General features: G+C 48.5%; 1 protein-coding gene across 3 annotated transcripts in view; it reads left to right on the top strand.

Moving 5' to 3' along the window:
- gus (splA/ryanodine receptor domain and SOCS box containing gustavus) overlaps positions 1–6,965 on the top strand; it is a 62,719-nt gene extending 55,754 nt beyond the window's left edge. For all 3 annotated transcript variants that reach the window (XM_055065570.2, XM_050169336.3, XM_055065569.2), the window contains exon 6: positions 693–6,965. In XM_055065570.2, the coding sequence (XP_054921545.1) occupies positions 693–832 (140 nt within the window). In that variant the 3' untranslated portion in view covers positions 833–6,965. The remainder of the gene's footprint in view (positions 1–692) is intronic.
- Positions 6,966–27,514: the final 20,549 nt, after the last annotated feature.

Below are 27,514 nucleotides of genomic sequence, written 5' to 3'. Positions count from 1 at the left end.
ACGAAAAGAAAAAAAAGTGACTATAGACTATACCAACCATAGTTTCTGCCCCATATGCTACATAGCACCAATAGAGTGCAGTGATCGTACACCTCTCTTTTGAATGATAGTGGTAAGCTCCCACTCAGGATCTGGCAGTGCCTGCCGTGTGCATTCCAAACCATTTTTATTCTTCTGTGAATTTCCTTCTCATGATCAGGGTTCCCTGTGATTAATTGACCTACATAAAGGTACTCCTTCACAGACTCTAGAGGCTGACTGGCGATCCTGAACTCTTGTGGCCTTGCCAGGCTATTTAACATTATCTTTGTCTTCTGCATATTGATCTTCAAACTGGCTTTTACACTTTCTCTGTTAAGGTCCTCAGTCACTTGTTGTAGTTAGTCTCCAGTGTTGCTAAACGGACAATGTCTGCAGACTGAAGGTTGCTGAAATATTCGCCATTGATACTCACTACTAAGCCTTCCCAAGTTATTAGCTTGAACATCCCTTTAAATTTCAGCATCTTAATATTTTTGTCGAGTACGGGTGTCATTTGGAACATACGTTGTATAACATAGTGCAGTCTTCTCAGGCTCACGTTATGAATAGAATAAAGGTGAAAGCATGTTGTGCACTTATAAGACGATGCATTGAGCCTTGGCCCTCTGGAATTCTCTGGTGGCTTGACTCTGGCCTTTGTGTCCTTGCAGCGGAGCCGCTTCCCCTCAAGGATATCTGCCGGCGGGTGATACGGCAGCGTGTCGGCAAGACCCGTTTATCGCGGGTGCATGAACTGAACCTTCCAACAGCTCTCAAGGCATACTTGCTGTATCAGGACCGGACCAGTTAATGACCGCCAGCCCTGTGCCACGCGGGCTGCCTAGAGTCCAACTGCCGAGCCCAAGCCTCACGCCTGTCTCACATCACGGGTCTGCCTCAGGAGCCCTCCTTATGAGCAATGCACAGGGTGGATTTGTGCCATATTTACACTGATGTAAGGCAGGTGCATTGCCCCTTTTACTACATTGCTTGCTTGAAAAAACTGACAGTCCGCATTTCTGACGTTACAATAAGTGGTGAGATAAGAATCATGCATTACTCTTGCTGTGCTTACTGGCTGACCTCATTGCTTTTAAAATAGTTTGTCTGCAAAGAAAGCTTTTTAGTTATTTGTATATTTAAAGTTTACTCTAATCATCATTCTGGTCGCCCGACAAAATTCTGGTAGCTACCACTCAGATTTTCTGATCAGCATACTAGAGAAGATTCCAGAAAGTGTCCAAAGGATTAGCATCATTCTGGTCTCTTTAAAGAGGGTTCAAGCTGAAGCTAGGCCTCGTGGGAATTGCTGAAATTAAGTGCTCTTTTCAACACACACAAAGAGGAATTTTGATAACATACCATTTTAAGCGATTTCGCAGTTTCACGAACATTACTATGTGCTTCCGCTTTGAAGATCTGTTCATGCGCCTTAGTAACAAATTCCTCCTCTTGTTGTTTTTGCATTCCATTCCTTAAAGTTTGAGGATCACTTGAAGCTGTTTGAGTTGGGACAGGCAGTTGCTTGGTGCTTCATAAAGAGCAAGCAGTGATTTAATTCGTGCCAAGCATGACATTTGAGGCATCTCTAAGAGAGCTTGTGGGATGCTGAATTGTAAATAAATTAAAATATATCTATGTATGCCATTATTTATTTAGTATACTGTTTTCATATTTACTTTTTTGAAACACCAATTTGCTGCAGTGTAATGTAGACTGTCTTTTTTCTTATCCAAGTTGTTCTACCTTGATTTTTAAATTCCGCTGTTTAATGTCCTTCAATTACTTGTTTAGTGACTATTCCTGCCTTATATTTGGATAAATATGGTAACTGGCACATGTAAAATGCACCTTGCAGATGGTTGGCGCATGTTGTTTCAGTTATTGTTCACAAATGCTGCATGATTATGATGTTCATTTGTGGCATCTTTCTTGGCAGACTCGCAGAGCACTGCAATGTGCATGATGTAGTATTTTATTTGCAGTTGCTTAGAATTGCGATCTCACTAAACATCATTATGGTATTGATCGTTACATTAGATGATATACGATTCTATATAAAATATTGCACTGTGTGTTCACCAAAGTATAATTGTGCTTCAGTGCAGTCATGTGAGTGGCTGGCGACATTTAGTGACAAGTAGTATTATTGCGCATTGTAGTGAGCTGCAAGTCAGCGTTTTAAACGAGGTGATAGGCAAATTATCTGCCATATTCTGTTTGATGCATTGCTGCTGTTGCACCTGTTACGAATCCACCCTGTGGTACAAGTTCAGTATGTCAAAGTAGTTTATTATGTGAAGTATTGAACTGTCACGGTAGAGAGTACATTCTGTAATAGTGGGAATTGGCGGATGGGACATTGCAGAGTTTTGGCACCTTTTGTTGCTGAGGAATGCGTGAATTGTTTGGGACGTGGCTCTGTGGCACTTAAAGGCATTTGTGCAGCATGCTGTGACATTGCAAATAATCTTGGCACCTGTCGCATTGCTGCTGGTTTTTTTTTTCCCCGAGTGCGTGGGCATAGCTTAGTCACACCTGCCGGTGCAATGTTTTGCGCACAGTTTCGTCGCCTCTTTCATGGGCTTTGCTCGGAGCCATTCTGCTGTGAACACTCTGAGGGACACCAATTGTAGGCCCTGTAGACCAACCGCACCAATGAAGAGTGCATCTGTTTCGGCGACCACTTTCTTCGTGAGAAAAACAAGTGGGTTATTTTTGTGTTTGCGACACTTCATGTGTGGCTGGACATTTCTGACCACGGACCGGACCATGGTTTGTTCAGTGTACATAGATGCTGAGTATTTGGCTGTAATGGGCTGGCCGAAGTTTGCAAAAGGAGTGCTTGGACAGGACGTTTACAGGCATCGGGCAGCAACATCTTCGGCTGGAGTCACGTGCGGAGTGAGCTGCTGCTAAGGCTTGTCCTGCAGTGAATAGGGAAGGCTGCTGTGAACCGTAGCGAAACTTTTCGCTTGGGCAGGTTGCTTTCTCAAGAGACTGCAGAACTGTCCAATTACTGCTGATCTAATATGTTACCACGTGTGCAGTGCGACATGTAGAAATGGCTTTTGTTACTGGCAACTTGCAATATAAAATTTTTCAATGGAACAGTGTGATGCAGAGAAACCAGTTAAGACTTGCCTGTGCAGTGGCTGTTGCTGTAATCAGTGTTGCCAGTGGAAGCAGCAGCTGACATGTGCTTTTGCTTATCCACTTGCTGCTTTTCTCTCTCAAGCATCAGTTCGCATCGAGCTGGATGCAATAAGTGTGCTGCATAGTGCCTCCCAGCAATATAGTGCCGTTTCAGTAAAGTCCGTTGCGAATTCCACTGAAGGTTAGGCAGATGCATCCATTTTCTATATCAGAAGCAACACCCAAGATTAGCTTTTATTTTTTTTTGTTCATATCAGTATTTTCTGGCCAGAATGAGCGTTTCGCAATGGTGAGCACATTTTTGTTCAGGTGAATGCCATTAGGTGATCAGATGATCTGAATGTGGTAGTGTGGTGCAGGACATTTTATCTCTTCGTGTTATTGCCGTGGAAATTCACGGGGCTAGCAGTATGTGTGTCTGCACTCCGGTGTGGTGAGCACGTTTAGGAGTGGTTGAGTGGTTAATGCAGTCATTGTGTAAATCCTGCAGTTCTGTTCACTTGCTCGCCATTGCTCCTTGTCTAGGTTGCAACTGTTTAGGTTAATGAATTCGACAAATATTGCACATCTGAACAGAGTATCTTACGTTTGCAGCCAGAAAGCAGAAGAGATTGCAGTTCTTTCTGTTCATTGGTGCCTGATTGGTGCTTGTATTTATTGTCGTCCCTGTGTTAATAGAGAGTGTTTAGGGTTGTCATGCCATGGCATTCGCAGTAATTTGAATTTAACCAGAATATTATGTTCCGATGAGCAACTATTGAGTTTGTGGGGCCTTTCTTTTTGTTTCTCACTTCAGCAAAGAATAGTTCTGAGGAACATCTTGCCAATGTATATTTAGCTTTGTAAATTGAAAACACATTGCTGTGTTTGCTGAAGTATCCTTGTAATATAAATTTCAGGGCCATCTCTCTGCATTGATATGGCGCAAGACTTTTTATTTATTTCAGAATGTCTGTGCACTCTTTGATGCTACAATCTTCTGCTACATTTTTGAACTGGTTACTTGGGAAGTGAACAAAAAAAAAAGAAGAGCTGGAATGTTGGCGTCAGCTGGCGGTGATGGGCCTGTGCATGTGGAAGTTTTTAGCTGCGATATCTGAGCCTTGTGGCAAACCAGATTACTTCCATGCCAGTGGTATTTAGCATATCTCACGAAAGAAGCCACAGATGCACAAGCCAAGCTACTTTTGGCTGAATCATGAATTTGTGGCTAGGTTTATTCTGAACGAACTATGTACATGCAGATTTAGGTTACTTCATGGAAATTTGTCAACAGGCTTTTCAGAAGAACCTTTGGCATAGCGTGATAAATTTAACTTATTGCATATGTTGGCAAAAGCTCACCAGAAGGAGGCAGTGGCATGCATCAGAGCATTACAAATTTGCTGACTATTCATGGATGCTGTGAGATGGGAGAGAGCCATTGCAAGCCTCTTGCACTTTGTTGCAGGAGCAGTGTTTGCTGTAGGGTTTCAGATCTTTGCTACCACTACCTTGCAAAAGATGCTTCAAAGGCCACAGCTTTTAACCGGGAGGAATCAGCTGAATGTTCAGTCGCTGTGGACGCTACGGAATTTTGTGCCGAGTTAATGTATATTGTCGATTATAAATCAACTCCGATTATAAGTCTACCCCCAACTTGAAACCCCTTCTAGGAAAAAAAACAAAAAAAAAAACAGCGACACAAATTGCACACACCACTGTTTGCAAGCAAAGTGATATGCAGAAATGGCGAACAGGCATGCAAAGAGTGCAAAAACTTGCAAAGACACTTGTGGGTGCATGTGACCGGTCACGTGGTTTAGTTCCCCGCGAAGTGTTGTCAGCCCACATGGCACTGCCAGCTTTTCCTTGGAGCACCCACGGTTTGTCAACAAAGCATTTCTATCTATCGTATGAAAACAAAACTTTAAGGCGTATCTCAAGATAAATTCCTCTTTTTTTTAAGCAGCCCGCTTTCACACAGTGTCTGATAGCTATTGCGGAATTATGCGTGCATGGCGTGCGATATTACCTGCAGCTCGATCAAAACTACTTTCTACTCCATAGATAAGTCGACTTTATGATTCCGCGTATAGGGCAACTCCGATTATAGGTCGACCCTTGAACTTTGGAAGGTCATTTCATGAAAAGAACATAGACTTATAACTGGCAGTATACGGTAGCTTTGTGCTTGGATATTGATGTATGGCCAAAGAAAGCTGTAGCAAAGCATCTGTTCGTGCTCACTGGCTACAGGGAAACTATTCAGGCGCACTGGCGTAGAAACTATTCACTGGACATGCGTAGCATTATCTTTTTTTTTTAAAGTGTACTGACAACAAATTCTTGTCTTGTTTTTATTACTTCATTGAATAGCTTTCGACCCTGTAATTACCGAATGGAGCCTCAATTTCCCATGAGCGCAACAAATGATTTACATTGTCTTTGAATACGACCATTTCAAGATGCCCACGCAGAGCAGCATGGCTTTGAATGTCGAAAAAGAGGTTCTTTACGTCACTGAAACCTGTTGTGGCGGCCTCATGGTACCAAATACTATTGACACGTACGCACACACACTTTGCTGCCAAGAGCTAGAGTCCATTCAGTAATGATGGGACAAAAGTAGAGAGGGCCATTTCCAAGAGAAGCACACAATTGGAAGGGCCAGTGTGGTACCTTTTGGTGACGGGATCATTGTATGGCTTCCAACCACCAGACCTTGTCACCTCCGCTTTTGGTGGTGGGACAAGCCACAATTTGAACATCCGAAACTGCACTTGTGTGATTTGGATGGGTTGTACGAGAGGTGCTGTAATTATTCATTTGTGTTGCTCTCAAGGAATTGAGTCTTCGTACCATAACTGTGGAGTTGACAGCTACCTAAAAGGGGCAAGAAAAGCTTGACACAAAATTTTCTTGTCGGTACTCCTTGAAGTTCTCTCATTACCAAGTGTGAAAGCTTCTATTGTTCAGTGTGACAATCTTCATGTCAAGAAAACAGTTGTGCAAGTTGTGTGGCTTTCACCCTGCTTGCAGCCAGCAAATGTAACAAAATTACATTTGTTGCCAATTTATGATGCCATATCGTTATTCAGTTGGTGCTTTGCTACGAGGACTTCCGGACATACATAAACTAGCCTTACAGGGCACCTAAATATTTCATTTCTTCATTGCTGCAGTTACAGTGGTACCAAAGCACAAGTGTCTTTTTGTTTTGCATGAGTTCAGTAAAAAAGACAGTTGAAAAGTCTGTCCATTTTCTTGTTGGTAGCACTTGATGGGCTAAATTAGGTGCAGGCCGCTGTTACATTCGCTCTTGTCCGGGTAGGAAAAATTCATAGTTCATTCACAAGTGTCAAATTAAAGTCTGAATCGGAGTTTTGTGTTTGGTGTAAAAGACTAGTGTAACGCGAGCTGTTCGCAAGTCTACTGGCATGGTAGTTTACCACTGATTAGTCACTCTGCCCACTAGCAGGACTGTCACTGTTAAGCTGAGGCTTTCAAGAACATCTGTTAGCACTCCCCAAGTTGCATATCGTACCACTGGAAAGGTTTCTTCACCATCTGACGACTTTCCAGGCCTAGCATGGGTCTTGCCCAACACTTCGTACTGTGTTCGCAAAAAAAAGTGCAGTTTCGCTTTTCGACCATGCTGCGTTGATCATCTGAATGGAAGGCCGCCTTCCCATGTGGGCTGCCATGGACAGCTGTCACCTTCAATGCTGGATGTCTGTGTCAGTGTTGTGGTGTAGATGCCTCGTGATTTCGTGTATTAGCGAATAAAACGCCGAGGTTTGTATGTGCGCGACTGGATTATTGCGGCGTTGCGTGATGCCTAACTGTCGTTGCCTGGAGTGCCACTTGAGAAGTATGGCTTGGCACACCTAGGAAATGGTCATCGTGGCAGCCGTTTGGTACAGAATTGGTCATGTTTTGTCTAGAGGGCGGCAGCAGCGTGCTCAGCTGTGCATCTAGGTCGTTTGCTGAGGACCACTGGCTTTAGGCGAAGCTGCTTGTAAGACAGGCATTACGGTACTGGGTGAATGCTGAGGCTTCTCCCACCGTGACAAGGGGCCCTCATGTCTTGATACCATAGACTGATACCGTGTCTGATACCGTAGGAGAGACAACTCTTGACAGTGAAGTGACGGCAGTGGCAGCGGTGTGATCAAGCAAATTGCCACAGTACCAAAGATTTTGTTTCTAAAAGCCAGACATTTTCTTCCTACCATTGTAAGGACTCGAACACTACTTTTTCTGTAGCTCATTCGCAATGGAATTGGAAGGATCTGAGGCACCAGGGGCACCACTGTGGCAACTGCCGTCGCTGCATTAGCTGCGCATGGCACAGATGCCTGTGTGATGCAGAGCATTGTGTGCACTGGCGGATCCAGGCAGGAATGGTGGGCAATGTTGCGCTGGAAGTATTGAGCGTGCAGTGAGGGGTGCGCTAGTTGCTATGATATCAGAACTAATCATTGTGAGCCGTAATGTCTTCCCTCCGTCTCCCTCCACAAAAACACCGACTCGGCCGCATGCGCTGCATAGTGTTTTCCCACGACTGCAAAAACACTTCGAGCCGCTGGTTGGTACACGGTCAGTCATTTTTATATTGTTTCGCACTGTGCAACTATTGGTTCCGCAGAGTACGAGCACCCATGCCAGCTCTGAACCAAACTACTCCAGGCTGCTTGCCAAAGGAACCGACCAGCGGGTAAGATGTTTTGCTTCACCGTGGTTTGCACATGTCTGAGCCGGCAATTGCTAGATGGTCATCTGCTGCTGACGACATGTAATTACAAGCCTTGATTATACTTCAGACAACGGAAGTTTTCATGCTGACTGCATTGATCAGTGGCAGTGATGTTTGAACTCTTCGGCGCAGGAGCCCCGCGAATAAGTCGAACCTCGATTTGACGAAGTTGTACATGCAGCGGAAAATTTCTTTACATCGCGAATTTCGTTAATTCAAGGTTTTAAAGTTGCAGCATTAAAAACAACTTCACAGGTTCCCAGAGCACTCCAGGTGGATAATATCTTCACGGTAAGCATTTATAAACAAATCTCAAGGTCTGGTCGTAATAGCGAGGTCATGAGCGCCAGCGCGTGCGGTGAACATCGCATCGAGAGGAATGCATCGACGCGGCTCGTGGCGTCCGAGATATGAGTGTTTGCTCCGCTGCTGCAATGAAGGCGCGGCGCTGGACTCGCGCAGCACAGAAGGCCTGCCACGCTTTTCTGCTGACGTCGTCCGGTTTCAGTGGCGCATAGCTAAGAGTGCCAGACTGGGCACGTTCCCCCCGGAAATTTCGGTATTAGTATGCTGCCAGCCCAGGCCCCATTCCCTCATCCGCCCCGTTTCAAGTCACGTGCACCCCCCCCCCCCCCAAAAAAAAAAATGGAAAAAAAATGGCTATGCCACTGGGTCGCTTGCCATATTTGTGGGCGCGGGGACGCGGCGCTCAGGCTTGCCAACTATGCTTCATGTTTGCGATAGCATTCGGCTCAACTAAAATTTGCATTTTGTTACTAGTGCGACCGTAGGCGTAGAGTTCACATTTTTCATTTTCCCAGTGGGGGCAAGAGCCCAGCGAGCTTTTCCAAACGCCCTCAAATATGTATTGTCTTTTTAGACAATACATATTTTTCATTAAAAAGCTATGAGCGTGACACATCTATCGTCTCCGCATACGAGCTCTACGGCGAGGCGGAAATAATTTACTGCTGCTTAGGTTACTCTGAAAAGATTAATTTTACAATAATTTGTTAATCTTTCTATGATGAGCTTGACGGCAGTTTAATGGCAAATTTAAGGCAGTCATATTTTAATGCACCCTCATTTTCTAACGATATTTAAAATCCCACCTACTTCGAGAGATTTGTCATCGAAATTCAACGGGAAGTCCAGGCAATAGAGACTTTTAGCGTGTCCGCTATTCCGGCAAACCGGGGCGTTTGGGCGGATTACCGGATGGTTAGGGGCGTAAATATGAACGGCCGGAGCGGTGCAGCCGCCTGGTGTTGTAGAGCTCAATCGGGCAAACACAGCTAAAATTGCAGTAACCTACTGTATTCTGCTTCGCTGCTGGTGTAAATTTTCGACAGCGGCGTAATCGTGTTCACCATTACGCCACTGCCGAAAATTTGTAAAAGCAGCGAAGCAGGATATGGTGGGTTACTGTAGTTTTGGCTCTGTGTTTGTCTGGCTGAACTCTACGCCACCAGGCGGCTGCACTGCTCTGGCCACTAACGTGTATGCCCCCGGCAACCCGCCCAAACTACCCAAACCGCCCCTGTTAGCCGGAATAGCGGACATGCTAAAAGTCTCTAATATCGAAACCGAGCGCCGCGGGAACGCAGGAAAGGCGGTCCCGCTATCGTAGCTGACCGACATACCCCTGACGCCAAGCGCGAGGAAGTTTGAAACCGAACGTCTCGGCCAGTCGCGGCAGTTACTGGTACGGCACGCTTTGCCTGTCAAGCGGCATGCCCCACACTTCTTTACGGAACCTTGGTGTTTGGCTCGCTTGGTCTCGATATTTCCTGGATTTGGCCTTAAATTTCGATTATTAATATCTCAATGTACGTGCGATTTCTGTATTTCTAAAAAATGGGTATACCGTAAATTGTGGCGCCCTGCAAGTTTTCTATGTGAACAACTGCCTTCAAGTTAAAAATTCGGCAGAGACACTTAACACTGCTTAAGTGTGGAAATGCGGAAGCACTGTAGTTCCTTTGGTGGAATTTGTTTCTTTTTCTCCGCTCACTTTTTACTATCTTATAGTCATGACGTGGCGCCACCTCCTCCCCTTTGGCTGCGCCGTCACGTGCCTAATGACGCACGCACTAGGACGCACCTTTAGTCAACCAGATGACCGCGACGGGACGTGTGCAATGACTCACGCACTAGGTACACCTTTATTCGACCAAACCGTGGAGCCACCGTGGCGTCGGTACACGTATTGCAGTAAACAGTTCTCTAAAATGGAAGCAAAAGGATACAGTGCATCAACAATAGATACCATGCGGTCTGGTTGGAAGCCTGATCATAAACGTCTTTCGGTTGTACTATGTAGTGTTTGTTTTGTGCCTGTAGACGCAGCTATGACTGTTTTGGCCGCTATGCAAATACCCTACCTAAGCGCATTTTATATTCGTAATAAATACGATGAAAGAAAAAAAAAACCGTGGCGTCGGGAAGCGTGCTCGTCTCCCACCCCTGAGGCCCGAATTCGATTCCCACCCAGACAGAACTATGCCAAATTTTCTTTTCAAAGCCATCAATTTAGATATAGTTTACAGGAACCTTCCTGAGAAATTTGACGTAAGTTCGAGCATTTTTTACTCGTTTTCACTCATTGCGCCGTAGGGCATTTTGGTAACAACGCTCGGTCACGCCACCGACGACGCCGGATCTTCGCGTAATGGGGTGTAATGCTTGCGCATTAATAAAGAATGTTCGTTAAGAAGCTCTTTACTTGTATTTTCAAAGTAACTTAAGCCGCGGCAAAATATTTTCACCTCGCCGTAGAGCTCGCATGCGAAGACGACAGGCGTCTCACGGTCACAGCTCTTTTATGGTACGGGAAAACTTCATTCTGGCACTTCGGAAAGCGCGTCTATCGCCTTCGTTTATCCATATACCAAGGTATTTATATTCTTTTATCCGATGTATTCCCTGGCCCTGAATTGGCAACGTCTGTTCACTGTTTTCATTTCGTCTCCAAATTGGTTGAGCGCCGTCACGTAGTATTTTTCGCGCCATTTTCTCAACTTTATTTATTTATTTATTTATTTATTTATTTTCCGCGTCTCGGCGCACTCGCCACCATCACAGTTGGCCGTAGAGTTTCCGGTGCGACGCTTTCGCAAGAGATTCCGGGTGTTTTGGCTAAGCTTCGTGGCTAACCGCGTCATTGAAGAACTCCATTTTTGGTTTGTTTTATGTTAGGGATTGATTTTAAGAGTACTGGAGAGAGGTATTTATTATGATAGAAAAGCTGAGAGGTCAGCCTGAATCAATGTTCTGACCTTACTCGGCGTTGGGGAAGGGGAAAGGGTGTAAACAAAGAATAGAGAAGACGTTGATTACGAGGATGAATATGGTGGGGAAATCCTTGCACGTGTATGAACGGAGCTTTTTTCTTCGTTGACTGGGTACGGAGCTCGGGAATGGTCGAGGTTACGCACGGGTGCTATTCTCGGTGCTCGTTCAGATCTGTTTTCCCGATTGCGCTATTGTAAACAGGTGTATGAAGCTATGGAGTGCGTAGGCTGTGTTCTGTCATATATCGGGCTAGAAACGTAACATGTGTTGTTGTTGTAGTGCTGAGAGTGCATAGCTTTGTCAGTCCATGCTTTTGTTAGGCGCTGCAATTAAATGTAGTGCGGCCACAGCTGCAAGGTGTGTGATAGACTGTGGTTTGATCACAACCTCACGCAACTGAAGAGTGTGTACAATTCGGAACAGAAGCTCGAATCTAGCAAAACGACGACAACGAGACAATTGTCAAGACTCGTGAAAATTGCGCTAAACACGAGTTCAAACTTGAGAAAACGACCACCAGCTTCGCTGTTTTGACAGCTTTCACTGCGTGGAACTGGTTTTACTTTTTTTTTTTTTTTAGATTACGTACAAGTAGGCCTGTCACCTCATTATTACGAGCCTGTATTTTACGCTACGCACCTTATTATCTTATGCGCATGATGGAAACGTATGAGAGCCTTGCCGATTTCGATGCAAAGCGTCGAATACAAAGATAAGTTATAATTATTATTAGGCATGTATGTGACAACGGCTCGCGACAGCTGAAAGACATGGATGCGCGTGTTCAAGAAACAGTGCTATCGCGTGAAGCATTCCTTGCGCGTAAAGTAAGGAAGCTAAATACGATTCAGGTGAATGACGCGAGGAATTGCATTTACTCACACATTATTTGCATTGACCCCGGCAATACTATGTTGATTCTAGCGATGACAGCATATCATTGTCGTGTTTTGCACTTCACGGACGAATTTAGCCGTGTTATGAGTCTCATGTAGCAGACACACACGCTGACTAAGGTTGCATGCCTTATGTGTTTATTATGAGAGTAAAGTTCACATGGGTCAATCAAATTGTGAAACTTTTGCAGCGCCGTGCTTAGATATTAAAAAAAAAAGATAGCTTTTTTTTTGCACCTCGTCATACTGCAAGAGCTGTCAGTGCGTCGTGTGACATTGATTGCGAAATTTAACCGAGATCATACCAGCGAACACCTATCTTCAGAGCAGCAGCATCGAGGAAAAAGCAACACGAATAACACGGAGGAAGGAAACTAAGGAGAGGCCCTGATGTCACTCTTTGTGAAGCTAAAGTGAAGCCGGAAGTTGGCGTTGCTCCGCCTATCGGGCCAGCTCTCCTCTCTTGTTTACATTTCTCGCGAAACCACGCCGCGCTGCGCGCAACCGTGCTGCTCGGACCCGTGCGCTCCGCAGCAATACTAAGCAATCGTTAGCACGTTAGCATGATTCCGCGAAAGAGGGCAACATTTCCCGCGGATATTCCTTCGTCCGTAGCCATCGCCGTGGCGCGGTACATAGCGTACAGCGTTGCATCGCGTTCATTTCACGAACTTTAGTTCCTCCTTTCCCATCTGGCCACCGCAACATCCGGTAGAGCACGGTCCAGATAACGCAGCGCAACAAAACTCGGAGACCAACGCAAACCCGCCCGCACGGCGCCTTTGCCACGGTACGAAACCTACGGAGCTACACGTGTGAGCGCACAGAACATGGAGGAAGGAAACTGAGGAGAGGCCCTACCCCCTCCGCGCGCTAGGAGAAAAGTGTGGAGGGAATGACGTAGTAGATTCTCCTTTGTTTTGCTGTTTTTTTATTTCTTTATTGTAGTGGCCCCGCCTTTCGGGCCACAATGGCGGCTTTGTTATTGTTATTCACTGATATATATATTGACACGTGTACTTGTCTTTATCGGGCGACACGTTTGGCCGCCTAACAAATGTTATCGCACAGCGCGGGACGCGCCTGCATGCATCCGAAGTTTCTGGAAAGTTATCGATGCTTCTACCCGGCTGTCTGTTGTCGCCTAACCTTGTGTTATCAGATTTCATCCCGTGACGCGAATGGTGTAGAACTTTGTGGAAGGCACGCGGGTCCCAATGATTAGTCTGGAACATTCGACGACTGCTGTATAAAAGCCGACGCGCTTGACCCACTGATCAGATTTCCGACGATCGCCGACTGTGTTCGCCGCTTTCGTTGTGCTATAAGTGTAGCCTGTTTTGTGGGCACAGGTTCGCCCAATAAAATCTAGTTTTGCCTTTCACAGTATTGCTACTGTGTTCTTAACGTCACCACCACGTGACATCTGGTGGAGGTGCTAGTGCGTTCATGTACCGAACGCCCCCGCAAAGCCGCGATCCAAGCCCGAAGCCTGAGGACAAAACCAACATCGTCCAAGACCAGCGTGCTAGCCGCAGACTGCAAGGACTGCCCCCAGAGCACGGACTTCTACCTGAGTCGACAAAGATCGTGGTCAAAACAACCCCAATGGCTGCCCCAGCGTCCCCCGTTATCCTACAACAGCCTCGGGACCCACCGACCTTCCATGGAGCAGCGACTGAAGACCCAGAATCCTGGCTGGAGACCTACGAGCGAATCGCGACCTTTAACAACTGGGACTCCGACGACAAGCTGCGGCATGTATACTTTGCCTTAGAAGATGCCGCCAGAACGTGGTTTGAGAACCGGGAGTCGACCTTGACGACATGGGACCTCTTCCGTAGCGGCTTCCTGCGCACCTTTACGAGCGTCGTGCGCAAGGAAAGGGCCGAAGCCATGCTGGCCGCCCGAGTACAGCTACCCAACGAGAACGTTGCCATCTTCACGGAAGAAATGAACCGTCTGTTCCGCCACGCCGACCCGGATATGCCCGAGGAGAAGAAAGTCCGCCTTCTCATGCGTGGTGTGAAGGAAGAACTTTTCGGCGCAATGATACGAAGCCCACCGAAGACCGTAGAAGAGTTCCTTCGCGAGGCCACCAGCATCGAGAAGACACTCGAAATGCGGAACCGGCAATTCAACCGCCGTACAAGCTCTACCCACTACGCAGGAATTCAATCACTGGAAACGGACGATCTGCGCGAGACCATCAGGGCCATAGTGCGCGAAGAACTGCGCAAGGTCTTGCCTTCGTCGCAGCCTCAAGTGGCCTCGATCGCCGACATCGTGAAAGAAGAGGTGCACCGATCGCTTGGAGTTCCTGAGGTGCAACCAGAATCACCACAGCCCCAGCCGGAAGCGATGACCTACGCCGCCGTCGCACGCCGTCAAGGCCCCCCTCCGCGACCGCGCCAGGGCCCTGTAACGCCGCAATTCCGTCGTCCGCCGCCACCAGCACGCCCACCCGTCGCCCACTGCACCTACGCGAGAAAGACGGACATTTGGCGAGCCCCCGACCACCGCCCGCTCTGCTATCACTGCGGAGAAGCCGGCCATGTGTACCGCCGATGCCCATACCGCGACTTGGGACTGAGAGGGTTCGCCGTCAACGCGCCGCGTCCACAGCTTGGCGAGCGCCCACGTGACATCGCCGATTACCTCGCCACTACTCAGTGGAGCCCTCGACGGCCATCCCGTTCGCCGTCACCAGGCCGCTACCTGTCCCCGCAGCGCCGACCATACACCGGCCCAGCCCGGGGCCGCTCTACGAGCCCATATCCGGAAAACTAAAAGCAGCAACCGATGGAGGTGCGGTTGCTGTTCGTCGAACTGACGAAGATCCTCCGCCGCCGACGAAAACGACGAAGAGACCACCTCGACGACATAATAAGGACCAGCCGCCTTCCCGACCAAGTCAGGAAGCCAAGACTATACCGGCGAAAGACGACTTGACGACGCGACGTTCCAGCTTCAGTTCAACACGACGCAGCCGTGATCCGACACCAAGGCCTAACTGCAACGCCAGACAAAGAACCACCGACCTCGACGTGCTTCTCGACGGCCACGCTGTTACCGCCTTAGTGGACACAGGTGCTGATTACTCCGTCATGAGTGGACACATCGCCGCCCAGTTGAAGAAGGTTAAGACTGCATGGGAAGGCCCTCAAATTCGCACCGCTGGAGGACACCTGATTACGCCGACTGGAATCTGCACGGCAAGAATAACCATTCATGACCGGACTTACCCTGCCACCTTCGTTATCCTCCAACAGTGTTCACGAGACGTCATTCTCGGTATGGACTTCCTGAACCAACACGGCGCAATCATCGACCTGAAGTTGAAGTCAATAACGCTGTCGGAAGATAAAGCGATACCGCCGGAGAGCCCTCGTAGTCACCACGCCTTGAGTGTGCTCGACGATCAAGTAAGCATCCCGCCTCGCTCCAGCATTGTTATTTCGGTCGGCACCGAAATACCCGCTGACGTAGAAGGTGTAATCGAAGGCGATCAGCGTCTACTGCTAGACCGTGAAATTTGCGTCGCAAGAGGGATCGCTCGAATGCATCGAGGGAAAACTGAAGTGTTGCTGACAAACTTCAGCCAGGAGTTCAAGCACATCAACAAGGGCACGACGATCGCGTACATCGAGGAAATTCTGGAAACCAGTAATGCGTTTGTCCTCTCGGATTCCGCCGCATCTACCCCGATGACCATAATTCCCGAACCAGACTACGACATTAATCCAAGTCTCCCCGTGATTAAGCAACAGCAGCTCAGAAGTCTGCTCCGACGATACAAAGGCTGCTTTTCGACGTCATCGAGGATTCGACAAACACCAGTCGCCAAGCATCGCATAATCACCGAGGAGTACGCTCGACCACTCCGCCAGAGCCCTTACCGAGCTTCGCCGCGAGAACGCGAAGCTATAAGAGAACAAGTCGACGAAATGCTGCGCGACGACATCATCCAGCCGTCGAAAAGCCCGTGGGCATTCCCTGTTGTCCTGGTGAAGAAAAAGGACGGAACCCTACGTTTCTGCGTCGATTATCGTCGTCTGAACAAGATCACGAAGAAGGACGTATACCCCCTCCCACGGATAGACGACGCATTGGATCGACTCTGCAACGCTAAATACTTCTCCTCGATGGACCTCAAGTCTGGCTATTGGCAAATAGAAGTCGACGAAAGAGATCGCGAAAAGACCGCCTTCATCACCCCAGACGGCCTCTACGAGTTCAAGGTTATGCCATTTGGACTGTGCTCGGCGCCTGCAACGTTCCAGCGCGTGATGGACACGGTTTTAGCAGGATTGAAGTGGCAGACCTGTCTCGTTTACTTGGATGACGTCGTTGTATTCGCCGGCAATTTCAACGATCACCTTAGGCGGCTTGCCACAGTACTAGAGGCCATCAAGTCATCAGGGCTCACTCTGAAACCAGAAAAGTGCCGCTTCGCTTACGATGAGCTTCTGTTCCTAGGTCACGTCATCAGCAAGTCTGGAGTCCGCCCTGACCCGCAGAAGACAGCTGCCATCGCGAAGTTCCCGCAGCCCACCGACAAGAAGGCAGTGCGTAGATTTCTTGGCATGTGTGCCTACTACAGGCGATTTGTCAAGGACTTTTCACGCATCGCTGAGCCGCTGACACAGCTAAGTGTGACGTCGAGTTCAAATGGGAAACGCCGCAGGCCGACGCATTTCAAGAACTAAAACGACGCATGCAGTCGCCGCCCGTACTTGCGCACTTCGACGAGCACGCCGATACCGAAATCCACACTGACGCCAGTAGCCTAGGCCTCGGTGCCGTCCTAGTCCAGAGAAAAGATGGACATGAACACGTGATAGCTTACGCTAGCCGGTCGTTGTCAAAAGCGGAAGGCAATTATTCTACAACTGAAAAGGAATGCCTCGCCATCGTTTGGGCTACAGCGAAATTTCACCCTTACCTATATGGCAGGCCATTCAAAGTGGTCAGCGACCATCACGCGTTGTGTTGGCTAGCTAACTTAAAGGACCCTTCAGGACGGCTGGCACGGTGGAGCCTCAGACTACAAGAATACGACATCACTGTAACATACAAGTCTGGACGAAAACACTCAGATGCTGATTGCCTATCACGCGCCCCCATTGACCCGCCGCCGCAAGATGACGGGGATGACGACGCCTTCCTTGGAATAATAAGCGCGGAAGACTTCGCCGAACAACAACGAGGAGACGCGGAGCTAAAAGCCCTAGTCGAGTATTTGGAAGGGCACACCGACGTTGTCCCTAGGGCATTTAAGCGTGGATTGTCTTCGTTCACGCTACAAAACAACCTACTCGTGAAGAAGAACTTCTCACCAGTCCGCGCCAGCTACCTTCTTGTTGTACCGTCAGCGCTGCGTCCAGAAATACTACACGCCCTACACGACGATCCAACCGCTGGGCACCTCGGATTCTCCCGGACGCTGTCGAGAATACAGGAAAGGTATTACTGGCCGCGTCTGACCGCCGACGTCGCCCATTACGTCAAGACATGCCGAGAGTGTCAGCGACGCAAGACACCACCGACAAGGCCAGCAGGATTACTACAGCCGATCGAACCTCCTCGCCGACCATTCCAGCAGGTTGGGATGGATTTGTTGGGACCGTTTCCGATGTCAACATCCGGGAATAAGTGGATCGTCATGGCGACGGACTATCTCACCCGCTTTGCTGAAACTAAAGCTCTACCAAAAGGCAGCGCAGCCGAAGTGGCGAAATTTTTCGTCGAAAACATCCTGCTGCGACATGGTGCCCCAGAAGTCCTCATCACCGACAGAGGAACGGCTTTTACAGCAGAGCTCGTCCAAGCCATTCTGCAGTACAGCCAGACAAGCCACAGGAGGACAACTGCCTACCATCCGCAGACCAATGGTCTCACGAAACGCCTGAATAAGGCGCTCGCCGACATGCTAGCGATGTACGTCGACGTCGAGCACAAGGCGTGGGACGCGGTCCTGCCGTATGTAACCTTCGCTTACAACACGGCAGTGCAAGAAACAACACAGATCACGCCGTTTAAGCTGGTTTACGGCAGGAACCCGACGACGACGCTTGACGCCATGCTGCCGCACGTAACTGACGAAGAGAATGTTGACGTCGCTAGCTATCTCCAGCGCGCCGAAGAAGCCCGACAGCTCGCCCGCCTGCGAATCAAGAGCCAGCAGAGGACCGACAGCCGACACTACAACCTCCGACGACGCTTCGTCGAGTACCAGCCCGGTGACCGTGTTTGGGTTTGGACCCCTATACGCCGACGAGGACTGAGCGAGAAGCTTTTGCGTCGCTATTTCGGACCGTACAAGATCATCCGACGTATTGGCGCACTGGACTATGAGGTCGTGCCAGACGGCATTTCGCTATCACAGCGGCGCCGCTCACGACCTGAAATAGTCCACGTTGTGCGACTCAAGCCGTACTACCAGCGTTAATGAACTTTGGGGCTTCGCCTAACTGACCTTTGGACTTTGTTTCTTTTCGTTGTTTTGTTACTCATGTTTAATAAGTGTCCTTTTGTGTTTCACTCTCTTATATGTGTAGCATCGGGACGATGCTTTTTAAGAGGGGGGTATTGACACGTGTACTTGTCTTTATCGGGCGACACGTTTGGCCGCCTAACAAATGTTATCGCACAGCGCGGGACGCGCCTGCATGCATCCGAAGTTTCTGGAAAGTTATCGATGCTTCTACCCGGCTGTCTGTTGTCGCCTAACCTTGTGTTATCAGATTTCATCCCGTGACGCGAATGGTGTAGAACTTTGTGGAAGGCACGCGGGTCCCAATGATTAGTCTGGAACATTCGACGACTGCTGTATAAAAGCCGACGCGCTTGACCCACTGATCAGATTTCCGACGATCGCCGACTGTGTTCGCCGCTTTCGTTGTGCTATAAGTGTAGCCTGTTTTGTGGGCACAGGTTCGCCCAATAAAATCTAGTTTTGCCTTTCACAGTATTGCTACTGTGTTCTTAACGTCACCACCACGTGACAATATATATATATATCAGTGAAGCCTTGAATCGCAAGATCTGGCAGTGAAACAGAGGTAAAAAAATAGAAGGATGTAGGAAAAATACCAGGACTTTATTGACATTTCGGCCGGGGACTGGCCGGAACATCCATAAAGTCCTGGGATTTTTCCTTCGTCCTTCTATTTGACCGTGTTACCATTTTTAAGTTTTATAGAATTTATAAAGAAATAGCCAATTGCGGATAACATAATTCACATTATGTTAATTGCCACATTATGGATTATTCACAAAGGCGGACATTACTTGCACGAGGAACCGAAACACATATTCAACCAATTAACAAACATCCACTAACTAACTCAGTCCACTAATTATCTTTTGAATTAATTAGTTTACGGCAGATATTGCAATTTACGAATTGTAGCGGGTGAGGTTGCAAAGCGTTCACCCCGCCATAAAATTTCAATGTGGACGTAAATGTGGCCATGCATGAACTCTGAAGAGCTGTCAGAATAAACTGAGATTTGGCGCTCGCGGAGAGAATGTCGGATAGGTTACGTTAGCGAAGCGACTTGAATACATGAAGTGTTGATCATGATGGTAATCATAATAAAGATAACGCTGCCGCATCGGCGAGGTCACTTGACGTTAAGAAATTACGGGGTTTTAAGTTTCTAATCCATGATCTGCTCATGAGGCACGCCGTAGTGTAGGACTCCGAAATTATTTGGACCACCGGGGTTCTTTAACGTGAACCTAAATCTAAGTACACGGGTGTTCTGTCATTTCGCCCCCATAGAAACGCGGCCGCCTTGGCCGGGATTTGATCCCTGCCGCGACCGCGCGCTTAGCGGCTCAACACCGTGCCACTAAGCAACCACGGCGGTTGTCGCTCAACGTCTAACGCCTGGCCGCGTCGGAGATTTTGAGCTACGGGATGGGTTCAGGTGACGCAGGGCATGGGGCAATCGGTGATCTCTGGAGAGTGCTTCATCTCTCGATGAACTTTTGTTACTAATGTTTCATTTTATTTGATTTGTTGCTTGACGATAATCAGGATTATTATCATCGGAAGATCGTGAGCTCGCGTCAGGTAAGTATCTGGCCGACCTTTAGAAGAAAACCGGGAGTGTTTGCACCCTCAACTTTTGTTCTGTCATCCTAAGGAACAACGAGACGGTGGTCTTCGTGCAGCCGATTTGCGCACAGTAAGGTGACGTCCGCACTGTCTGCAAGCTGGATGTCGTACTGTAAATACGCGAGCATCGTGTTCTCCACACACGCGCGGTGTTGGATAGAGCACGCGCGCAGCACTCATCCGGAGCAGGGTGCGCACGCATGCCGGGCAGCCGAATGTCCGGCGGCAGTAATTGGACGTATCGAAGTCCGGCGGCGGGCGTCATTTGCGGGCAGCTTTTTCCCACCGCGGGCATCGCCAATCCCTTTGAAGGCGCCGCCGCCCGAGAACGGAGCGCGTCGTCGCCGATGCCAAGGACCTCGCGGCCGCTTCGCAAACCGGCCGCCCCGAGGATGTGCCGCTGCTGTCAGGCGCCCGTTGTCCGAGTGTGCTTCGCTTCGTGCGTTGTGGCAGTTGCCGAATGTATAGCGTCGCCGCCGACTCTGCATAGTGTTGTGATTGCTGCCCATCTGCCTTCCGAGCGTACGGGGCCAGTGTGGAAGGGAAAGCAGGATTCACCGTCCTTGCTTTCACTCGGAAATAATAAACGAAGGTGCCACAAGGCAGCTAAAACTGCTCAGCAAGTATAAGCAAGCCAGGTTCGAACTTGCGCAGCGATTTGCAATCAGGGCTCGAATGCGCATTCCCTTTCAAATTGAACTTCATACGGGTAGTCCAGGCGCCAAGATCGCTTCTGTGAGTTTTTCTTTCATTCTTTCTACTTTTTTTTTTTTTCGTGTACTTCAAGACAAGACAGGTAACAGACTTTTGCCGTGTGCGCGCTTCATGCAGGATGGTTGCACATTTTGAGACAGTTGCTTGTTTGCTGATGCGCTCATCGCAAACAAACACAAAAGACAAGAGAAGAAGCACGCAGAACAATGCCATGCCAGGCGTGTTTACTCTATTGTATTTCGTTGTTGTTGGCACCAACTTCTTTTTTTCCATTTGTGTACTTACCCGCTTGATTCCCTGCATTGTTGTCGAGTTACCCGCAGTATATAACTTAGCTTTATAATCAGGGTGAGCGTGTGTGAGTGTCCTCCATGCAGCCCGTACTTTATATACACTTTGCTGCATTCAAGGAACTTCAAATTTGGTGGCGATCCGTCCCACATGTGTTGTAGCAATCGCAGTGCGTGATCATTTTCTTGGCGACCTCGCCTATTCTTGGTGGTTCAAGTGGGTGAGTCGTGAGTCGAACAACGAGCGTGAAGCGGTGAGTGAAAGGAATACGTTTGTTCTTTTTTTTTGTTTCAGCGGTACAGTGACAGCAGTACATGCAAATGGCGTCTGAAATACCGTTGCAGAAACTGTACCTCCGACGCATTTTGCAGAAGCCTGTGTATGTTTATTTCTATTAAAGAAAATAGCAAAGCGACAAAAGCAATTGTGTGCGTTAGCGTAGCGACCTAGATACCCGACCTTTTGTTCTATCACAGAAACGCAGCGAAGCGTGTTGCTGTCACAAATATCATCCGTCGCTCTCTCTCTCTCTCATTCACCCCTAATTTAGTAATAATTGATAAGCGCACGATAACTGGCCCCAGGCTTTGAACAGCAATTTTTGTCGTTATGTCGGCATCTGCGCACGAGAGAAGAGGGCCGTGCCTTCTGAGAATCGTATTGAAGAGCTTCTTGGTAAAGAAAGCGGCACCCGCTATGTCAAGCGTATGTCTCACTCTCACTGTAGCCTCGTGCACTAGACCGAGTGGAAAGGGCTGGGGCGGTGGGAACTCCATGCTGCGGGCACTGTCTCGCTGAACTGTTTAGCGGCAGGAAGCCTTTTCCTCCATAAAGCATTGTTCTTTACTGATCAATCTCACTTTCTCGGTTGTATGGGTAGCCACATACATGAAAACTATGGGGAACGTGCAATGAGCCGGTGGCGCCGCAGTGCTGCAGGAGCAAGCGAACGCGTCTCGCGTGCTCAGTGCATGCAGCAGCTGGCCCATATGAGTCGACCCTGTCAGGTTGTTAGCGGAGCATTGCAATGTCGAGCGTATGAATTGCTGCGTCGTAAACTGCTAATAACTACAAGAGCTGCCCACCTGCAACGAAGTTTTTCAATTTTCCGGCGCGACCATGCTTCAGAGACCAGCGGGAACGCTTCATTCGCAATGCACGCCGTGTGAAGTAAATGATCGCGGACGTCTACAGACTGCATGCTGTCGCTTGTCCGCTGTGAATTGACGCTCCACGCAAGTTAATCGATATTTTTACAGTGCAGAAGGAACCGAATGGAAGCCGGCAATGTGGTCACGAGACTGCAGTCTACATTTCGTAGGCGGAAATAAAACAATCGATGGATCCAACTTCTCCCTCGAGCGTACGGTCCTGCTGTTTTTCCGCCGACCTACCGCAAAACTGCACGTGTGTTGCTACGCATGGACCGATGACTACATGTGGGTACCCGAGTGCAAACTGACAAGTTGATAGGTATACATAAAAAGAAGTATCAGTCAGTTGGGCGCAATTCAGGAAAAAAAAATGTGCTACGCTCTACGTGTCAGGAGTCTGCACAGTTCGTAAACGCGAACAGTAAGGAGCCTCAGAAGCGTGGTAAGTGCATCAGGGACCGCGCGGATTTTAGCATTTACACCAGGCCCATTGACAGCTCTGCGCTTGCAAGCGAAGTCGCGCCACGCTTGTGTTGCGCTACGTGACGGCTTAGATACCACATGCAAAGCTGGCACGTAGCGTTAACGTAATGGCCGGTAGCCGTGTGCCAAAAAACATCGGCGTAACGTTACGGTTTCAGCTGCTACACAGCTAAACGCCCGTCGAATCCGTTCGGTAGCCACACAGATGACGCTTTACGGGGCCAGGCCAAGACCGAAACAGAAAATCGGAAACAGCATGCTTCACCTCTATTGCTCAAGCAGTCACGTCGCCCGAGCAACGCCCACAAACGGAACTAAACTACAGCACAGACAACTTCGCGCCACTGCTACGGCATCATTAATTGCAACCCCGTTAGGAGATCGTACGTTTTACTTGCACCTATCGCACTCAGATGCCAGATACCTTTAAAATCAGGCTACACCGCATGTCGGATCTAAGTGTCATTGTTTACTAGGTAATAAGCAGAAAAAATAGGAATGCATACTAACCTCGATTGTGACGGCGTATGTCTCCAAGTTTACACTGGCCTGTCGCACGCATCGCCCTTTCAAAACACTCAGTCGCACGTCCGCGCTTCCTTTTGTCACGTCGAAAACATGATTGCTTCGGTATAATTTATGTCCTTTTCTTCGTTTGAGGCCCTAAAAAATACTGCACTGTTAATTCTCTTGAAACCTATCCCTTTCGTCACACCTGTCGCCATCGCGCACACGCACTTCCATGCAATTCCGGCGTAGCAGACGGAGAGACGGCAGTTCGTGCACGCGGGTAGAAACTGAGGTGGCCGTTCGTGGCAGTGGCGCAGTGAATTGTTGCGCCACCTGTAGGCGTTGCATGTTTCCCATAGTTACCGGTGTGTCCCCGAGAGACGCCTTCATAGCGGCCTTGTCCTTGCTAACGGTCGATGTGCTTCTATACCAACTGTGTACGCGCCCGTTCCCGCGGCTAGCGGAACGAGCACAGCGAAAGATGAAAGCGAATTAAGAGCGCAGCGGGGGATGAAAGACGCGAGGAGGAAAGTGGAGAGGAAGGTATGGCGAAAGCGTGAGAATGAAAACGTAGTGCGGCGACGATAACTACGAGATGGCGCCAGAGCAGCGCACGTCGTCTGTTCACCGATGGAAAGCGGCGAACGCGTCCAACGATGCAATACCTGAAAACAAAGCGCCGCTTTAGCGGTGGTCTATTTGCAGTGGCTGCTGTGAATCTCGCCCACGTGTCACACACGCGCTGTCTCTCGCGATTTCCAGATTAGCGAGGCAGTCGCGCCTCACTTCGCCCCACTTGAATCGTGCCGCACGACACAGATTGTCGCGCCAGCCAATATACCACTCATTGAAAACACGGTTAGAGCTGCGCTCAAATTTCGCATTAGGAAATATCGTAATCGTCGATGATTTTTTTTTACCACTTTTCCGTGCGGGTCGCTGCTTTTGACGAGCTTCCCCCACATTGATTACGTTGTCCACTGGTTACTTAGCCCTTTGCCGTTGATACTTTCCTCAATGCTTACATCGCATAATAAGTGCCGGTAACCCCTTAGGCATGTACTCTATCCCTATCTTTTCATCCCTGTATCCTTACCCCCAATGCAGAGTAGCAAACCGGGCGTGCGTCCGGTTAACTTCCCTGCCTTTACGCTCTTCTGTTTCCCCTTTCGGGACAAAGGAGTCAGCCGCTATTCCCTTCTTCCCAGTATGGTTCCTCTAGTAATAGTACAAATGGTTAATTAGAAATTATTATCAATGAACGCAGTCTATTAGCAGCCTATGGTCATAACAGCATTTCTGCAATAGAGCCTCTCGCAGAGGTAGGAGTGGGTGGTCGGATGTTTCAATGGATACGGATCTATCTATCCATGCGATCCTTTTTTGTAAGCACCGAAGAAGGCCATACTTGTCTACATTATAGCTACTGCGGCGTCCCCCAGGGCGGCGTACTTAGCCCTGTTTTATTTAATCTAACAATAATTGCTCTCCTTGAGCACGTGCCAACTACAGTCAGGCTATCAATGTACGCGGATGACATCTGCATATGGACGTCTGCAGTAACACGCCTACAGTTGCGAGCGAGAATTCAGAGAGCCGCCACACAAACTGTTATCTACCTCCGTAATCGAGGCCTGGAAATTTTCTCCGAGAAATGCACACTAGTGGCATTTACGCGGAAACCCATGGCAAACTACAGTGTAATGATAAATGGCCAAATAATACGACGGGTCCGATCGCACAAGTTTCTTGGTGTCATAATCGACAGGGACTTGTCATGGAGCCCACAAGTATCATACGTGAAAAAACGGTTGACAGGCATCTGCCCCCTGATCAAGTTTTTCGCTGGCAAGACCTGGGGAATGTCGCCAAGTGCCATGTTGCAACTGTACAGGGTGCTTTTTCTAGGATTTCTGCGATACAGCTTGCCAGCAATAACCAACACAGGTAAAACGAATCTACGCACAATACAAAGTCTTCAGGGTCAAGTGCTCCGGATCTGTCTAGGCCTGCCTCAGAGTGCTTCAACAGTGGCTACGATAGCAATCGCTAGACCACCTTGCCAAGACCCACATTGAAATTGAAGTACTCAGGACCCATATAAGGCATCTAGCCAGGACTCCTCGTCACCATTTAGCCTCTCTACCAGCGGACAGAGCACACACATCTTTCAGCCAAACGATAACCGCATATGATGAATCATTGCCAGCTTGTTTCACTCCGGCTGCGAGACCTTCGATCCCTCCATGGTGCCTCGCTCAGCCAAAAATCAACCTTGTAATACCTGGTATCTCGAAAAAAGCTGATCTATCATCACCAGCCCTTAGACAGCTCACGCTACTACATTTGTACGAGAACTACCGTGACTCTACGCATATTTACACTGATGGATCTGTCCTTCCAAGCAGCTCCGCGGCAGCAATCGTCATACCAGCGAAAGCTACAACAATCAAATTTAAGACGACCCACGCGACAACATCGACGGCAGCAGAGCTCGCAGCGCTCTTTACTGCCCTTCATCACATTGGTGATGAACCGCCACACAAGTGGACAATATTCTGCGATTCGAAGGCGGCACTGCAGTCTCTACTGTCACCTTTACGACGCGCACCGCACAAACAACTAATATTCCAAATTACAGAGACGTTACACCATATAAGTGATGCAGGCCATGAAATAACCTTCCAGTGGCTTCCAAGTCACTGCGGGATTATCGGCAATGAACGGGCGGATCACGCTGCCCGCTCAGCCCATACTGAGGAGCGCCACGTCCCAATTCCTCTTTCTAGAACTGACGCAGCACGGAAGCTTCGCCTACTTGCTCGGCAGTGCACCGCGTCGCAATGGAATGAGCCACATTTCAGAAATACGCGACTGTACTCACTTGATCCCACACTAAGTCTACGAGCGCCATCACAGCTTCGCCGTAGAGACGCCACGCTTTTATATCGACTTTGGTTGGGCGTTGCCTTTACCGAAGCCTATGCATTCCGCATAGGGATGACCGACACCCCAACCTGTGACCACTGCGGCCATGAAGAATCAATTGACCATATTTTGTGCGCCTGCCTGCAGTACAGTCCACAGAGGGCATGCCTTCGCCACGAACTTGACCAATTGACGACCAACCGCAATCCGAAAAAAAGAATTCTACAACATCGAAGGGACCTACCGTCACAGAAAAAGGCCGTGCAAGCGCTATTGCGCTTTTTGCGATCTACCGGCCTGTGTGAACGACTTTAACTGGAAGGCCTTTTGTGTGTGTGTGTCTCCATGTGTGCGTGTTTCTTTTTTTTTCCTTTCTTTAGCGTTTTCCTCTCTGTCATCTTTCTAACCCCTATCCCCCATCCCCAGTGTAGGGTAGCAAACCGGAGACTCATATCTGGTTAACCTCCCTGCCTTTCCTCTTCATTCTCTCTCTCTCTCTCTGCAATAGAGCGTACAGTCACTGCCTTTGGAACCGCGTCGTGTACATCCAAGAACGATATAGTAAAGTCCTTTTTTTTTACTGGATTGCGATGTTCAAACGAGACAGTGGGTACACAGAAAGATAATGACTTGAACAGATAGTGTCCAAAACATGGCGGCCATGACGTGTTTATGGCTCCCACGATTGTTTCCAGCGCTTGCAGTGCATAAAAGCATGGGCTTGGAGAGTGGCATTACGACTATCCTCCTGATGCCCCTTTCATACGTTACATGGCCCATGTAATAGATGCCTACAACCCTATTCAAAATGAACTCAGAAATTATTATGTAAGTTATTTATCCTAGATATGATACCAGGTACATACACAACTGACATGATAGTTTAATAATGTTCTTCCCATCAGATTTCGAGAAGATCGGTACTACTTCCGAAACCGCCGTGTCGTAGACGACGAAAAGCAACCGTGAAATGCGTTTCGAATACTCCGAGAGGGTGTGAAAATCCGGAACGCACCATTAACATCTTTACCCACCCCACGGTGCCACAACTTCAGCTATGTGTTTAAGCAAAGAACAGCAGTGTTCACCGTCACAAGCATCAGAAGGTGGTTACTTTGTCCACGTACATTTAGACGCTGCTTTTGGCATTTAACCATGGGATTTAAACAGAAAACGTGTTTTATGTGTTCGTAACATACCA

The sequence above is a fragment of the Dermacentor andersoni genome, chromosome 3, assembly GCF_023375885.2.
Source record: "Dermacentor andersoni chromosome 3, qqDerAnde1_hic_scaffold, whole genome shotgun sequence".
NCBI lineage: Eukaryota > Metazoa > Arthropoda > Arachnida > Ixodida > Ixodidae > Dermacentor > Dermacentor andersoni.
Note: the sequence above shows the minus strand (reverse complement) of the source record. Positions and strands in the feature narration are given on the sequence as shown.